General features: G+C 37.0%; 1 protein-coding gene across 4 annotated transcripts in view; it reads left to right on the top strand.

The window, feature by feature from the left end:
• The window catches only part of UACA (uveal autoantigen with coiled-coil domains and ankyrin repeats), a 91,479-nt gene extending 75,367 nt beyond the window's left edge, over positions 1-16,112 (top strand). For 2 of the 4 annotated variants that reach the window (XM_077881709.1, XM_077881710.1), the window contains exons 14-19: positions 2,890-2,926; positions 3,799-3,851; positions 5,905-8,643; positions 10,399-10,551; positions 12,434-12,499; positions 15,918-16,112. In XM_077881709.1, coding sequence (XP_077737835.1) covers positions 2,890-2,926; positions 3,799-3,851; positions 5,905-8,643; positions 10,399-10,551; positions 12,434-12,499; positions 15,918-15,989 — 3,120 coding nt within the window. In that variant the 3' untranslated portion in view covers positions 15,990-16,112. The remainder of the gene's footprint in view (positions 1-2,889; positions 2,927-3,798; positions 3,852-5,904; positions 8,644-10,398; positions 10,552-12,433; positions 12,500-15,917) is intronic. The other 2 variants (XM_077881711.1, XM_077881712.1) reach the window with 1 other exon arrangement.
• Positions 16,113-18,222: the final 2,110 nt, after the last annotated feature.

Here is an 18,222-nt window from a genome sequence, read left to right as displayed (position 1 = left end):
TCATTTTTATTTGGGTAATCAAGTAAAAGTAATAAACCCAAACTAAGTTTTTTTTGAACTCCTTATGTGTGTAGGTCTCCCCCAACCTATATATGTATAAGCTCATTTGGTAGCTACTGCAAAGTCTAATATTAAAAATTATATAAAACAAAGAGCTTAACTAAATTTAGACATATTTCCATACCTTTGGGACGCTACGGATTAGTGGAGGTGGCATTAACTTAGTTACAGAACTATAGACCATTTTATTGTTGTCACCTATTTGATTTTGACACATAGCTATTAGTACACACACAGATACACAAACATGAACTACATCTTCCCTTTTTTCTAACTGAAAATAGATGATACACAATGTTGCATTAGTTTCAGGAACACAACATAGTAATTTAACAACTCTCTATGTTATGTTGTGCTCACCACAAGTGTAGCTACTGCCTGTCACCATATAACGCTGTTATAAATACTATTGACTATATTCCCTATACTGTACCTTTTATCCCATGACTTATTCATTCCATAACTAGAAGCCTGTATCTCCCATTCCTCTTCATCCGTTTTGCCCATTCTCCTACCTCCTGGTTGCCCTGCAGCAACCATAAGATGATTTTCTGTATTTATGGGTCTGTTTCTACTTTTTGTTTATCTGATAATTTGTTTTGTATTTGGCATTTCACATATAATGTGAAATCCTACAGTTTTGTCTTTCTCTGTCTGATTTATTGCACTTAGCATAATTTCCTCGAGGTCCATCCGTGTTTTGCAAATGGCAAGATTTCACCCTTTCTTAGGTTGATATTTCAGTGTGTGTGTGTGTGTGTGTGTGTGTGTGTGTGTGTGTGTGTGTACGTCCACCACATATTCTTAACTATTCATCTATTGATGGACAGTTGAGTTGCTCCCATATCTTAGCTTTTGTAAATAATGCTGCTATAAACATAGAGGTACATCTATCTTCTTGAATTAGTATTTTTGTTTTCCTTGGGTAAATTACCCAGTAATAGAGTTACTGGATCATGTGGTATTTCTATTAATTTTTCAAGGAACCTCCATACTGTTTTCTAGAGTGGCCACACCAATTTACATTCCTACCAACAGTGCACAAGGATACAAGTATTACTTTTTCTATACATCCTTGCCAGCACTTGTTATTTCTTGTCTTTTTGATATTTTGATATTTTTACATTATGGGAAGTGTAAGGTGGTATCTCATTGTGATTTCACTTGCATTTCCCTGATGATTAGTGATGTTGAGTGTCTTTTCATGTGTCTGTTGGCCATCAGTATGCCTTCTCTTGTAAAATGTCTATTCATGTCCTCTGCCTATTTTTTAAATTGGATTATTTTGGGGGGAATGTGGGGCTTGTGTATGTTTTTCCTGTATTTTGGATATTAATTCCTTATCAGATATATGATTTACAGATATCTTCTCCCATTTGCTAGGTGGCGTTTATATGGTTTCCTTTGCTGTGCAAAGACCTTTTATTTTGATGTTATCCCAGCAATTTATCGTTGCTTTTGTTTCCTTTGCCAGAAGAGACATATCTAGAAAAATGTGGCTATGGCCAATGTCAAACAGATTATGGCCTGTTTTTTTTTCTAAGAGTTCTGTGATTTCACACGTCATATTTAGATCTTTAATCCTTTGAGTTTATTTTTGTGTATGGTGTAAAAAGTGGTCCAATTTCATTCTTTTGCACATAGCTGTTCAGTTTTCCCAACACGATTTGTTGAAGATACAGTATTGTCTCCATTGTATACTTTTGCCTCCTTGGTTTTAAATTAACTAACTGTATAAGTATGGGTTTATTTCTGGGCTCTGTATTCTGTTATGTTGATCTGTGTGTCTGTTTTTCTGCCATTACTATACTGTTTTGACTACTATAGCTTTGCAATGTATGTTGAAATCTGGAATTGTGATACCTCCAGCTTTGTTCTTCTTTCTCAAGATTGCATGGGCACTTTGGGGTCTTTGTGGTTACATACAAATTTTACAATTATTTGTTCTAGTCCTGTGAAAACTGCTGTTGGTATTTTGATAGGGATTGCATTGGATCTGTAGATTGCTTTGGGTAGTCTGGACATTTTAACAGTATTAATTCTGCCAATCTGTGAGCATGGAATATCTTTCCATTTGTGTTGACTTCAATTTCTTTCATCAGTGTTTTATAGTTTTCAGAGTACAGGTCTTTCACTTCCTTGATTAAGTTTCATATCGGTATGTCTTTACTCTCGTAGGTATAATATTTGAATTTATATGTTCAATTCTGACTTGAAAAAAGGACCAGTTCAAATAGACTTCAATTCAGAATACCTGAAGTTTCTCCTTTATTCTCCTTCTCCTAACTGATGCATTGATGGATTTATTTCTGATTGTGTGTAGGCCTTGCTTCAGTGTTATCTCCAGCTCTGTCTTCTTTTGCCTTCCAAAAGTAATCTGTATTTTATAAATTCTGAAAAAAAGGGATTTCGTGAATATTTCAGAGTGAGGCAGGCTTCCTGCTCCTAACAGTGGGAAAGTGAGTACTTGATGCATGAATGGCATTTTCTTCCTTTTGAGGTAAAGAAGCAGCACAGCGTATGCATTGAAAGTTGTTTCAGTTCATTTGAGGCTCACTTTCTTTTTTCTTTTGAGCAATAAAGTTTTTCCTTGAAACACTTGGCTGCTTTTATTAAAATGCTTAGTGAAGTAGTTTATTCCCACCTGGCCTCTCAAATTGTCACTAGTGCTGTGTCTTTTTATGGTTTCAAGTAGAGTAATACTCAGCAGATACAAGGAATATTGAAATGTGGTTTTAATGATTGGATCACTTAGAGTTAAAATAGATACAGAATTTAACAAAATGAAGCAGTATTCACCTAAATTTTTTTTTATGCTTCTGATTTCAGAGCGATCATTTAGGATCAGGAAGTCATTTTAGTAACCGTAAGTACAAAAGCATAGATTATCATGACCGTCCCCCTAGCTTAAACAAAGAAGAATGTTTATGCTTATTTATTTCATCTAACTGTATATGAATCTTGCCGCTAAACTTCTACTACTTGTGTGTTATGCCCAAACACTTGGAAGTAGAAGTGGTGAAGATACTACTGTAGCCTCTAACATAAAATCTGGTAAAACTGGGGCTCTGATTTTCCCTAGCCACCTATTTTTAAATTGTATCTTGTATGAGTTACCAAACTTGCCTTGTTGATTAATAGACACTTATCTTGTGATATTGGAGCTTATTTTTTATGAAAAGAAACATAGTTTTCTGAGTTGGAGAAATCTTTGGATATAGTCTCAATGCAGAGAGGCATTTTAAAATTAGAAGTTGCATAAATACTTATTTCTTAATTATTTTAAGACTGATTAATAACTTTTGTGTATTGTTTGCTGATTATATATAATTTCTCTAGAAAATCCATTTTTTGCTTCCCAGTAAATATTAAATTATCCTCAAGCTAAGTACAACAGTAATATTTATTCCATAAATTGTAAAGAACACCATTTTTATTGTGACTGATTGTAAGATTATTTTATAATAATTATGTAGCTTATGTAGTCTAACAGTCATATATTTCTAAAAATCAACTTAGGATCTATGCAGAAGAATATGATTACTTCCTTTATGTATGTAGAAATAATAGGGAAAAACAGGAATATTTTAGAACATGGATAATTTTATGTTGTAACCCAGGCTTTGGTTTTTTTTTTTTTTTTGAATAATAGAAGAGACATAATAACACCAAATCAATTCTTAGCCTACTTTGGTGTGGATATTTAAGTTAAGATATCATTTATTTGGATTTATGTAGGAAAAGAAGATATGCTTCTCAAACAGGGTCAAATGTACATGACAGATTCACAGGTAATTCTGTTTTGATTTAAAAAATTTATTAAAAATATTTGTGCCTTTTTAAAAAGAGGAAAGCAGCATTATATATCAGTATATATACATTGAATATGGTTTTCATTATCAAAGAGAAATTATTCTTGGTGTTCTGAATTTAATAAAAGCAGATATTACTGTTTCTGGTGCCCTCTAGAGTGTTTTTGATGACAGTAGCTTAAATAAGAGATTTGAATTACAATTCCATTGTCCTTGGTAGTAAGCTTGTATTTATTAACCGTGTTTGGTCAGCTCTTCTTATTTGCCCATATAAAGGGGAAGACAGATATGAATAATTCAGAAGTAGATTTTTTTAGCTTTGAAATGTATTTTTCTTGTATTCAAATATATATTCTACGTGTTGGAAATTCACTTCAAAATAAGGAAAGCTTCCAAGAGGTAGCGGTGTCTGATTTTCTTGTTTGTCTGCTTCTTATTTTTATAGTATATATAAGTTTGCATTTTTAGCACCTGCCATGGATTGAACTGATAAATATTTGGGCTTTTAAGGGCTTTTTAACATTCTGTCATTTATAGGCAGAGAGAGTTAGCCTGTGTGATGTCTAAGATCACTTTAAGCTGGAAACTTCTAAGATTCTAAGTTGAGAAAATGAATCTCATCTGAAAAGTATTTAAGATTAGGTAAATATTTGATTGTAATGAAACAAGTAAGGGAAATTGTAAAGCTGTGTAAGCGGTAAATTATATCAGTCTTAGTCTAAAGATCATTGGTAAATTGAAAGGTAATTTAGAAGAAGAATGAGGCTGGGAAATTATTCCACGTTGTTAATTTTCTTCTTTTGGATCCAGGGGAAGGCAACGTAGATTTAACTGAACAACAATAAAACCTGCCTCTTAAAATAGTGGAATGTTATGCACAGCACGTGGCTTTTATTGAGTTAGTATCTGCAAAGAGCCCTTACTGTAATAGGCTGTATGGGAAAAAATAAAATAATTGAACTTAGTCTTGCGTGTGGTTATATGTTATGTTTATGAACTATTTCATGGGAAGTTTAATTATACTTCTTTTTTGTGTCAACTCTTAGTGGAGGGAATAAGATGTCAATCAAATTTTGTACTAAGATCATATGCTAAGTTCTAGTTCATCCTCCTTGAGAGAAGAAAACTGGTTTCATTTTTATGAGTTAACTAATACTCTCTCAACAACTCATATTAGCTGTGTTTATTTTGGTGGCAAAAATATAATCTGAAAAAAAATATAATCTGGTTATAAAAATATAATTTGAAGAATATTACGTTGGAGTTAATGAAGATATTCAGAAATTATCTTATTAGAAGTTAAATAATATGTCATTCTATGAAATAATTCGCAGATTTAAAATTGTAATACTTATTTTGATTCAAGGCTTCTGATGACCTGCTTCAGAATTGGAAGTTTTAAGCACATTATGTGCTATAAAGCATAGAAATAATACATGTATTTTGATAAAGTTGATATCACTTGTGGATAGTTACTGTGAGTAGAGAAAGGAAGAGGAAATAGGTTCCAGAAACCATAACTATTTTTATTCTTTGTTTTTCTTCCTTTTTTTTAAAAAAAGATTTTATTTATTAATGAGAGACACACAGGGAGAGAGAGAGAGAGAGAGAGAGATAGAGAGAGAGAGAGAGAGAGAGAGAGAGAGGCAGAGAGAGAGAGGCAGAGGGAGAAGTAGGCTCCATGCAGGGAGCCCAACGTGGCTTGATCCCTGGTCTCCAGGATCAGGCCCTGGACTGAAGGTGGCGTTAAACCTCTGAGCCACCCAGGCCACCCCTTTCTTCTTTCGTTTGCCAGAAATACACTTAAAGTGAACAGACTCTCAAAGTACCACTGCTTGAGAGTGTATTAAGTGAATCATACCCAGAACTGTTTTTCTTACCTCAAAAATCAGTACTGATTTTTCCACTAGGTTAGTCTGCAAGCTACAGACTATTGGTGATGTGGGAACTTTATAAGTCTGGCAAATAAGTTAATGTCTTCTTTATGCCTTTGTGATTAGTATTTTGTTTTTTTTTTTGTTTCCCTTTTCAGTGTACTTCCCCAGGGGTGCCAGCCCACATGCAAAGCAGGTCTATGTTAAGACCACTGGAGCTATCATTACCCAATCAAACCTCATATTCTGAAAATGACCTCTTAAAGAAAGAGTTAGAAGCAATGAGAACTTTCTGCGAATCAGCCAAACAAGACCGCCTCAAGCTCCAGAACGAGCTGGCGCACAAGGTGGCTGAGTGCAAAGCTTTAGGACTAGAATGTGAACGCATCAAGGAGGACTCTGATGAGCAGATAAAGCAGTTAGAAGACGCATTGAAAGATGTGCAGAAGAGAATGTATGAGTCGGAAGGTAAAGTAAAACAAATGCAGACACACTTTCTTGCCCTTAAAGAGCACCTGACCAGTGAAGCAGCTATAGGGAATCACAGACTAATGGAGGAGCTGAAGGATCAGTTGAAGGACATGAAAGCGAAATATGAGGGTGCATCAGCAGAAGTGGGAAAACTGCGAAACCAAATCAAACAAAATGAGCTGCTAGTAGAACAGTTTAGGAGAGATGAAGGCAAGCTGGTGGAAGAGAATAAGCGATTGCAGAAGGAACTCAGTATGTGTGAAACGGAGCGAGACAAGAAAGGAAGGAGGGTTGCTGAGGTGGAAGGCCAGGTAAAGGAACTCTTAGCAAAGCTGACCTTGTCAGTTCCAACTGAAAAATTTGAGAGCATGAAGAGCTTATTATCAAGCGAAGTAAATGAGAAGGTGAAAAAAATTGGAGAGACAGAAAGAGAGTATGAAAAATCACTTACTGAAATCAGACAGTTAAGGAGAGAGCTTGAGAATTGTAAGGCCAAACTTGCTCAGCATGTCAAGCCAGAGGAGCATGAGCAGCTCAAGAGCAGACTGGAGCAAAGAGCAGGAGAACTTGCAAAGAAGGTCACGGAACTCACGTCGAAAAATCAGGTGTTGCAAAGGGACGTTGAAAAGGTTTATCTGGATAATAAGCTCCTCAATCAGCAAGTACATAATTTAACAAGTGAAATAAAAAGTCATTATGTTCCCCTACAAGTGAGTGAAGAAATGAAAAAGTCACATGATGTCACCGTCGAGGAACTGAAGAAACAGCTTTTAGATGTCACGCAAAAATGCGCAGACAAGCAGCTGGAAATGGAGAAATTGCTGTTGGAAAATGACAGTTTAAGTAAGAACGTTAGCCGCCTAGAAACTGTATTTGTGCCTCCTGAGAAACACCAAAAAGAGGTCACAGCTCTGAAATCCAGCGTCGCTGACCTCAAACGACAGCTGTCGGAACTGAACAAGAAGTGTGGGGAAGACCGAGAGAAAATAAACGCCCTCGTGTCGGAAAACACTAGCTTGAAAAAGACCCTGAGTAATCAGTATGTGCCGGCTAAGACCCACGAGGAGGTTAAGACCGCGCTGAGTGGCACGCTGGATAAGACCAATAGAGAATTACTAGATGCGAAGAAGAAATGGGAAGATCTCAATCAGGAATTTGTAAAAACAAAAGATGAGAATGAAATCCTCAAAAGAAACCTGGAAAACACTCAGAGCCAAATAAAAGCCGAGTACATCAGCCTCCGTGAGCATGAAGAGAAGATGAGTGCCATAAATCAGAACATGAAGAGTGTACAGGATAACAGTGCAGAAATACTGGCCAACTACAGAAAGGGCCAAGAGGAGATTGTGACACTACACGCAGAAATTGAAGCCCAGAAAAAGGAACTTGACACCATCCAAGAATGCATTAAGCTCAAATATGCTCCTATTATCAGCTTCGAAGAGTGCGAGAGAAAATTTAAAGCCACAGAGAAAGAACTAAAAGAACAGTTATCGGAGCAGATGCAAAAATATCACGTCAGGGAAGAAGAGGCCAAGAAGTACAAGCAAGAGAATGACAAGTTGAAGAAGGAGATTTTCACTCTTCAGAAGGATTTAAAAGATAAGAATGTTCTCATCGAGAACTCTCATGACATGGAAAGAGCACTCAACAGAAAAGCAGAAGAGCTCAACAAACAGTTGAAAGACCTGTTGCAGAAGTACAGTGAGATAAAGACTGAGAAGGAGAAGCTGGTTGACGACAATGCCAGACAGACTTCTGAGCTTCTTGCAGCCCAGACCCTTCTGCAAAAGCAACATGTTCCATTGGAACAAGTTGAGACCCTGAAAAAATCTCTTAACAGCACAATTGAGCATCTCAAGGAAGAACTGAAGAATAAGCAAAAGTGTTATGAGAAAGAGCAGCAGACAGTGGCCAAACTGCATCAGATGCTAGAGAATCAAAAGAACTCTTCAGTGCCCCTGGGAGAGCATCTGCGGGTTAAGGAAGCCTTTGAGAAGGAAGTGGGCATGATAAAGGCCAGCCTGAGGGAAAAGGAAGAAGAAAGCCAAAACAAAACCGAAGAGGTCTCCAAACTGCAGTCTGAGGTTCAGGACACAAAACAAGCATTACAAAAACTAGAGACAAGAGAGGTAGTTGATTTGTCTAAATATAAAGCAACAAAAAGTGATCTGGAGACCCAGATTTCCAACCTGAATGAAAAACTGGCCAATCTGAATCGGAAGTATGAAGAAGCCTGCGAGGAGGTGCTGCGTGCCCAAAGGAAGCAACTGTCTGCCAAAGATGAGAAGGAGTTGCTACATTTCAGCATTGAGCAAGAAATCAAGGATCAGCAGGAGCGGTGTGATAAGTCCTTAACAACAATCACAGAGTTACAGAAAAGAATACAGGAATCTGCCAAACAGATCGAAGCGAAAGATAATAAGGTAGGCACCGAGTAGTCTGCATGGCTTTGCTTTGGAAGCTCCAGAGCAGAGCTGCCAGGGTGGAGCGGGGCCCTTTATCACAGCATCCCACAGGACAGGGTTACAAAAACATTAACTCTGTGACCGCTCAATGCCACCTTTCCGGTTAGACTACTAGTGTGCAAAGAAATTCAGGATCAAAAAAAAAAAAAAAAAGTAAAGTCTTACAGACAAAAGCTTTTGTCCTCTGGTTTCCTCAGCTGATAGAGCCAAGAATTGAAGAAAGATGGGGAGATTCAAGGTTCACTTGCCTCGTAAGTGAGTAGTCAAGATCCAGTGGGTTTTAGGGTACCAGAAGGGTGATGAGAGAGAGGCTGCAAGAAACGAAGGACACTGGGGAGCACCCCAGACTTGATCTTGGCATTCACCCATGCCAGTAACCGAGCCCTCCCATTCCTTGTATACTCTGTCCTCATTCTTTACACAGACTGGTCTCCTCGCCCAGAGTGCCCTGCCCCTCCGTCCTACTGAGTTAAGTCCCATACATTCCTTAATGCCCACCTCAAAACGTATCCTCCTTCCCAAAAGCCTTCACCATCCAGCCTAGCCTCCGGTATACTGTTCCTCTCCCCAAATGCATGTTTTCTCTTAGCATTGCCATCCGTTTAAAATGTCTACGTTTCTGTCTCAAGAGTTATGTGGTTGATCTTCTCAACCAGCTAGTAAGGTCAGACCTTTTCTTCTCATTCGTTCTCATGATACAATTTACAGAATAGGTGCTCAACAATATTTTTGAACCTGGTAATTGGCATAAAGTACTGTGTACTGTGAAGACGAGAAGTACTGTGTACTGTGAAGACGAGAAACCAGGAAGATTGGGTGCATCTTTATCAGTACAATAAATAATTATTAAATGCTTTCTATATGATATGCCAGGTGCTGTGGTCAGTTCGGAGGAATGTGACAACTAAAAGCAGGCACACCCCTAGCCCTCCTCAGTGGAGAAATACAAGCACTAACCTGATCCATCTACTCATATGGCTGGGAATTTAAATGCTCTCTGCTTGTTCAGAAGGTTGTTATGAATATAAGAGTGTATAAGTGTAGTAGCAAGTTCTTAAATAACTAGTTAAAATTGTTGCCACTTACTGAGCATATACTACATTCCAGGCACATATTTATGATTGCATTTGATTTTCTTAACTATGGTAGAACCCCCACCCCTTCCCTTGGTTAAAGGAAATTAACCAAGCTCATATAGCTAATAATAGATCAGTCTGACTTTAACTAAAGCCTTTGCTTTCTCTTCTAGTCTGAACAGCCTCCTGATTTTTTCCCCACCCTTTAAGACAAAGTAGTCTAAAAATCATACATTCTTGAGACGAACAAGGCACTTGAGTTAATGCTAGATTTACATGCTCGCATTTCAAACTTCGTTGGAGGCAATGCCCCATGAGTTCCTATGTTTCAAATAGGTACTTAAATATTAACTAAGAGTAAGAAGGCCAAGGTCACATTCAGATCTTAGGATATATATTCTCAATTTGGTAATGCTTTTGTAAGGAATTTGCTGAGAGGGATTTAATTAAAGAAATTACATTATTTATATATTGTATATACCATTGATAACAATCTTGACAATATTCATTCCTCAATTTTCTGGTGTATGAAGGTAAATTGTGTGCCTCAGGAGTGATTTTTGTGTAAAGGTGTTCATTAGAATCGAATAAGTGAATAATCTATGTTTCTCCCATACCTTTTTTCTTTCTTTCTAAGATAACAGAACTGCTTAATGATGTGGAAAGACTCAAACAGGCACTCAGTGGCCTTTCACAGCTCACTTCCCCGAGTGGGAGTCCCAGCAAGAGGCAGAGCCAGCTGATTGACACCCTGCAGCACCAAGTGAAGTCTCTACAGCAGCAGCTGGCTGTGAGTACCCTGGACTTGAGTCCTTCATGCCCATATGTGCGGGTTCATATTAGTCTGTTAAAGTTTATTTAGAAATCACAATAATTTGTGGCTATGCTCAGCTCCAGGAAATTAATCATTTTTGCTAAAAGTTACTTGTACTAAATGGTGTATTTGCTGCCTACTGTATGGCAGGCACAACCTTAAACACTTTACATACTCTGACCTTGATTCTTCATCACCACCCTCCCAAAGAGCTTTTGTTCCCCCCCCTTTAGTTCTTAAGGAAGCAAAGATGAAAATACTTGGTGCCTAGGGACATGCAGCTAGAATTTAATCCTGGGACTAGCCGACTCCAACTCTAGTGTCTTTCTAACTGCAGCACACTCTAAAATATTGGTCCGTTAAACTAAAGGAGGGTTTTTAAAAAATAATATTTTATACTTACAAATAAAGGTAGGTATCCTTCTGGTTTTATACCTTGTATATTCAAAGAAAACATCCGTGTGTGTGTGTGTGTGTGTGTGTGTGTGTGTATGTGGATGGATATATATATATATATATCCATCCACATATAGGTATCCCATATGCAGTTAAAGAAAGCAACTGGATTGAGAAACTGAAGACTGGACCTCAGTTCTAAACTCTACCACTTAAAAGCAAGTGATATGGACCATCCCCCTTAATCCTTGGCCTCCTTATCTGTAAAATAGGCTAATAAGAACTGATTACTTATTTGCTTGCCTTTTTAATCTGATGAGGTAATACAATTACATGGAAATGCTAAAGAAAACATAGTCTGCTCAAATGTAAATTGTTCCTAATGATGTCTCATTCTGTAGGAGTTGGGTAAGGAGTTGTTTTTGAATAGAAGAAAGCTATTTTTCACCTGGCCTGCAGATTAATGATGACAAATTATTGATTGGATCTTATCAAAAGGATATGGTAGTCCCTTCAAAAATTGGAAATATTTGTTTATCATTTAGTGTGTTCATGATACTGTGTTAAACACCATCAGGGATAGAGTATAGTTTTTGCTCCAAGGAGTTCTGGGTAGTTAAAGAAGCAAAAATACAGATCCATGCAAAGTAAAATAACAAGACCAAAAATGTAAAATATAGAATTGAGAATAAGATCCCAGATTCTAAGTGATATGAATTCACAGGAAGGAAAGATCACTGGTGTGGTGGTGGGAGCTAGTCAAACAGGAAGGGAACATGTGGCCTGAATTTGTAAGGTAGATGGTGTGTTGGTAGGTGAACGGGAAACAGAGAATCTTCCAGGCAAGGGAAATCATATGAAAGAAAACATAGAGGTGGAATGCAAGTGGCATACCCACGGGGCAGTGAAAGGCTGATCAGCCTGGCTGGTAGTAGGAGCTGTATTTGTGGCTAAATTGCCAACCCTGTTGAGAAGCAAGCTGATGAGTTTGGATTCTCTTTTATATGTAATGAAGTTTCTCCCAAGGTTTTGAGCCAAAAGTGCTATGAGAAAAGAGCTATCTTAATCTCAGAAGCGTGAGAGAAAATAAAATCTAGAGGCAGGAAGACAAGATGGAAAGCTTTTGCAATAATCCAAAATATAAGTTGGTAAGTGCATGATCTCGTGGCATTAGATGTGAACCAAGGTGGTAATTTCATTCTACCTAGGACAAGTGGCATCACTTTCACTATGAATGCTCCCACAATTGATTAGGAAAGTTTATCCTATCATTATGCTATGAAGTTTTGCATCTGGTGGGCCCAAGGTGGTTTGTTAGAAGATGTGGCGGGAACATAAAGTGGCAGGAGCACAATACGGTTTTGTAGCATCAAGCCTGAAGGTGGCATTATCACTGTCACGAGCCTCCATGTGTTGGAAAACGTGAATGTACTCTGATCTGTCCATCTTTCCACATTTCTAGGACACTGACAGACAGCACCAAGAGGTGATTGCGATTTATCGGACACACCTTCTGAGTGCTGCACAGGTAAAACACTATTTCTCCTTTGGAAAAGATTTCATTTTATCCTTTTTATTTTCTTTATGAGAATCCTTTCAATTTTTTAAAAAAAATTCCAAGAGAATTAACATAGTGTTATGTTAGTTGCACGTGTACAATATAGTGACTCAACAGTTTCATACATCACCCAGTGCTCAACACAGTTGCAGTCCTTAATCCCCATTTTAGAGAAGACATTTTTTTAATTGTCAAGTAAATTTATGTGAAAGTCATTGATGTGTAAAGTAGTTGTATCCCATCTGCTTATTTAAAAATAATTGTGTTTCTTTTAATCATGGCTTGTGTATCTTGCAGAGAAATTTACAAAGCTATATGGTAACACAACATCTTAAATTTCGTGTTCTCTCCATCTGCTTGTCACTCATTTTCTAGACCGTTTGGCAACAGATGATGGCAGCACATGTTAATGGTACTGCTAGCTGGAGATAATGCCTTGACATCCATACCTGGCTGTCAGCTAAAGAGAGAGGACTTCAGTATTTCTCAGGAGTATTTCTTTGAAATGTAGAAAAAATACTACAGAGGTGCAAAAATGGCAAGGTGTGCACAAAATTATAAAAATGTAAGGGAAAAAAGTGGTTCTGTTAGGAGATTATCAATAATGAGGCTTTATTAAGGCTTAAACTCGGTGAAGCATAATGTTAAGAATTTCCTTCTTTGAGGGTATGATGAGAAAGCTTTTTTTTAGAAAAATAAATCACACTAAGAAAATGTTTAGCATATGAAGGATACCATTCTTAATGCTCTGTAGAAATCCTATGATCAGCATCTCTAAAATTCTCAGAATAGGTTTTTCAAGAAGACGTACTAAAAGAGACAATGTTAGAATGGCAGGTGAAATATAATAGGACTTGTTTAGAATTTGAAATGTCAGCCCACGCTGCCTTTTTTTTTTTTTTTGAAGTGTTGAGAGAAAGCTTCCAAGAAGGTCATTTTTTAATAAAAAGAACTAGGTAAAATAATAAAAAGGAAGAACTTTACAGTGTCAAATTCTTAAAATCAAAAAGCCTTTCTTTTCTATCAGAGGTGAGGGGGAAACAAATGGAAAAAGATGGTATGATAAGAGAAAGTATCCTTGGCTACTTTCTTTTGAGGAGCTAGAGAGTGAGCTGGGATTTGAACATACAGTTGACCCTTGAACAGTGGGAATTAGGGGTGCCAACCCCACATGGTCGAAAGTCTGCATATAACTTTTGATTCCCCAAAAACTTGACTACTAATAGTCTATCATTGACTGGAAGCCTCACCAATAATATAAGTAATCTATTAACACATATTTGGTATGTTATATTTATTATATACTGTATTCTTACAATAAAATCAGCTAGAGAAAAGAAAATCTCATTAGGAAAATCATAAGAAAGAGAAAATACATCTATAATACCCTGTGGCATTAATAATAAAAAAATTCTGAGTGTAAGTGGACCCACATGGTTCAAACTCGTGTTGTTCAAGAGTCAACTGTATATTGCAACTGTTAGAAAAGACAGTTGATGGCCGGCAGAATGGGAACTGTAGGAGGGAAATTGTAGAAAAGTGTAGATGTGTATTAGAGAGGATGAGGTACTCATTTGGACCTGCTATTGGCCAAAGGAGGAAGAGCATTCTCTTGCCAAAAGACACTGCAGACTAAGGAGCCTTTCAACTTTGTATAATGTATGCTTCCAAAAGTTGAAATTCTACTGACTCCTAATGAAACATAACAAAAACAACTGGCATCTGAAGTAGTCTTGCCTTCTGGCATCATAAAGTTAACTAAGAAATTCAGTTTAGTCAACTATGGCTAATGTTTGAAATTTAAACATCCTGCTGTTATAGAAACAGATTTTGGAAGCATAACTTTTTATATTAATAGGAAGTGTTATGCTGAAACCTATTCAAGTGTTCAAGCAAAGAAAAAGGGGAAGAGGGTGTTGTAAGCCTACCATATTGACTCGCATTTAATCAACCTCTTGCCATCTTTTTAAGTTCAAAGTGTTTCTTCCTAAGTATAAGTGGCAAACATTCATATAAAAAGATCTCAACCTCATTGGCAATGGATGCAAATAAACAAGGAGGTACCATTTTTCACCTATGAGATTGGCAAATATTAAATAAGATGATACTCTGTAGTGTTGGCCAAGGTGTCTGGGAAATTGGCATGTATACCCTGTTGGTGGGAGTATAAATCATTACAATGCCCATAGAGGGAAGTTTTGTGGTGCTTAGCAAAATTAACAATTGAGCCTGCCTTTTTTTTTTTTTGAGATTTTATTTATTTATTTTTTTTGTGAGATAGAGAGGGAGAGAACACTAGGTGCAGGGGGAGAGGTAGAGGGAGAAGCAGACTCTCTGCTCTGCAGGGAGCCCATTGCAGGGCTTAATCAGGATCCTGGGATCATGACCTGAGCAGAAGGCAGACACTTAACCAGCCGAGCTACCCAGGGGCCCCGAGCCTGCTTTTTGATCTGGCAACTTCTCTAGGAATCTGCCCATAAAGACAGGCAACACCTTACATGGCTGTCAGTGGGAGAACAAGTAAAGAAATGATGATACTTCCATATGGTGCAGTATTATCCAGTAACTTAAAATAATTAGGGATATAGCTGGGGAACGACTTTGTGACATTAGGTGAAATGGCAAGTTGCAGAATGATACATGTGATCCTACTTAGGATAAGTATGTAAGTAAGGGTCTTTTTCATTAATTACTTTTCTAATTACAAAAACGTATCTCATCAGGAGCAGAAAAAAAACTTGTAGTTGACCTTGCTCATCTATAACTCACGCTGCCCCTATTATTCCAGCTATTATTAAAAAAGAGGGAATGAGAGAAGTTTATCCATCTGTCTTCCGATAATAAGTGTTGAGAGCAGCTGGTTTGTGCTTCTTTTAAATTGTCTGTCTTGTCTTTTCTTTCTTTCTTCTTTTTCTTTTCTTTTTTCTTTTCTTTTCTTTTCTTTTTTCTTTTCCTTTGCTTTCCTTTGCTTTCCTTCTTTTTCTTTTCTTTTCTTTTCTTTTCTTTTCTTTTCTTTTCTTTTCTTTTCTTTTCTTTTCTTTTCTTTTCTTTTCTTTTCTTTTCTTTTCTTTTCTTTTCCCTTCCTTCCTTCCTTCCTTCCTTCCTTCCTTCCTTCCTTCCTTCCTTCCTTCCTTCCTTCCCTCCCTCCCTCCCTCCCTCCCTCCCTCCCTCCCTCTCTCCCTCTCTCCCTTTCTCCCTTTCTCTTTCTTTCTTTCACAAAGCTCTGCCCTCTTTTCCAGTAAATCCTTTAAAATATCACTGGGATGATGAGGCTTTAGCATTTGCTGAATCACAACCACATAGGCCCTGTTTCAAAGCCTCAGTCTTCAGAGTTCTTGCATAAATGAAGATGACATAAAATATTTCTGCCTTTCTTCTTTCTCTCAAGGGTCACATGGATGAAGATGTGCAGGCGGCCTTACTCCAGATCATACAGATGAGGCAGGGGCTCGTGTGCTAGCAGGCAGTGCTGACTGGCTGGTGTGTGCTTTGGCTGATGGTGCCAAGCATTCCCCTTGCAACTCCATGGCCTTTCTGGGCCTTGTGCTAGTATAATTGAAATAAAATATATTTTGTTTCATCAGCAAGTTTTTTTTTTTTAATTAGATGGGTATGTTACTGAGTTTTTCCATATCGGTTTAAATCTTATATTCGATATAGGTTAATTTTATGGTTAGGCAAACAATGTAACAGTTTGCCTTGGATAGGCTACATATTTTTAAGCTGCTGAGTCCCCAGTAAAACATAAGCCACCTTTGTAGGAGCATGTGAAGAGGGGGTAGGCTGAAATAATTGTTTAAAGATTTCTTTCAGGGAAATTAATTTGGTAAGTGGATCAAAAGATCTTTCAGGTCTTCGGTTGAGCCATGAGACTGAATGTGATTTTAAGGAACGCATCATACATAACTTGGCCAGCCAAGTTGCATTTTTATTGAAGTAACTTCTGAGTGCCTTTGACTTCTTTTGGAAGTACAGATTTTTTCTTCTTATACTAGTAACTTTTATGCCCCTTTAAATACATTTCTTTTCATAAAGTGGTGTGCAGTGCTAAATTACATTTAGATTAAAAACAGATGAGGGTAGAATGTATCAGGAATTTGTATTAAAATGGCCTCATAATATCCACAACAGTACCTTAATTTTCAATTGTGGTGATTTCTCTTGCCACAGTATTTTGAGAACTATGATAAATGGGATAGTAGATTTTTCAAAAACTGTCAAAAATTTTAGGCTTTTTTTTTTTTTTTTTTTAGCAATTACGTTGACATTTGCTACTATAGTAACCAAACCAAACAGTCATTATACACACATCCTCCAAATGCTTTGTAATTATTTATAGGAAAATTGCACTAATGAAATTAATAATGTGAAATGCAGTTTTCTTGCAACATTAGAGAACTGATTTTAGAAAACAGATTTTTTAGGTTTTAGACAAAACGCAATAATAAACTGTAAGAATGTAGATTGCAAGGAAATAATAAAATTGTCCATGTTTTAGTAAATACTCTATTGTAACCAACCATTTTTACTGAGTACATTCATTAAGGAAAGTTATATCTTTTGCTCTTTTTATTAGTATTTTGTTTACCATCCAGATTAAACATCACTATTTTGACCATTAGCAAATAAACTGAACAAATTAATCTTTTCAAACACATTTTCTTTTAATTGCAAAATATGCCTTAGCAATAATCTTTGAGCGTCCTGAACCAGATTTCTTATTTTTCTGTGCCCAACATGGGGCTCAAACTAACCACCCCGAGATCAAGAGTCGCATATTCCGCTGACCATGCCAGCAATAATCTTTGAACATCCAGAACCAGATTTTTTTTGTTCCGATTTTGTGTAATAACAAGGCAAACAGCCCTCAAAATAGCCTCTCCCACCAGAAGCCATCATATTTCTTCAGTGTAGAAACAGTGAAAAATCAGAATTGGATTTATTTTTAATTCTTTAGATAGTTTACATGAGTAATATTTGGATTCTTTGATTTTTATATTTCATGTTCTTATGCATGAGTTCTGTGTTGGGAGTTTTATTTAGGTCTCCTTTGAAGCTCTGAAGTAGAGAATGTTCTTTACTGAATACTCACATTTCAGTGTTGTATTTTCCTTAATAGAAGTGGGAGGGGAATCTTGTGTGTACTTTATTTTGTTTTCAATCACTAATAAAATGTTTTCTGTAGAATATTGTTTTGAACATCCTCATAAAAGATTTACAAGGCCAATTTTGGCATGTGCCACTTTGGAGAATTTGGAATAGGGAGTGTTGGGGTCCAGTGTACAGATGGTATTGCCCATTTTTGGTCTGTGATACAGAGTGGAGGAGCGAGTAACCTCCTTGAATTAATCCCAGTGTTTCTCTCACCCACCTTTTGATATCAGAGGCAGACATTGCATTTATAACACCGAAGGCTAAAGCTTTTTAGACGGTAAACAAGTAGCATATACAGTGGGCAATGCTGGTCTCTCTGCTATTCTGTGTTCAGAAAAATTATGACATCTGAAGGAAGATGAGTTGTGTCTGCGATGTGAGTGCTCTCTGAAAGAATCACCAGATTCCTATTGGGATGTGTCCCTTTGTTGAAAGCTCTATTACTCTCCCACTGTTCAGTTTCATTCTTATCATTCCTGCTTCATCAGGAAAGCTCATTCTTTTTGCCAGAGGGTCCATGTTATAAAATAACTATTAAA

Source organism: Canis aureus, chromosome 32 (assembly GCF_053574225.1).
Source record: "Canis aureus isolate CA01 chromosome 32, VMU_Caureus_v.1.0, whole genome shotgun sequence".
NCBI classification, from domain to species: domain Eukaryota; kingdom Metazoa; phylum Chordata; class Mammalia; order Carnivora; family Canidae; genus Canis; species Canis aureus.
This window is presented reverse-complemented; position numbering and strand designations above follow the sequence as displayed.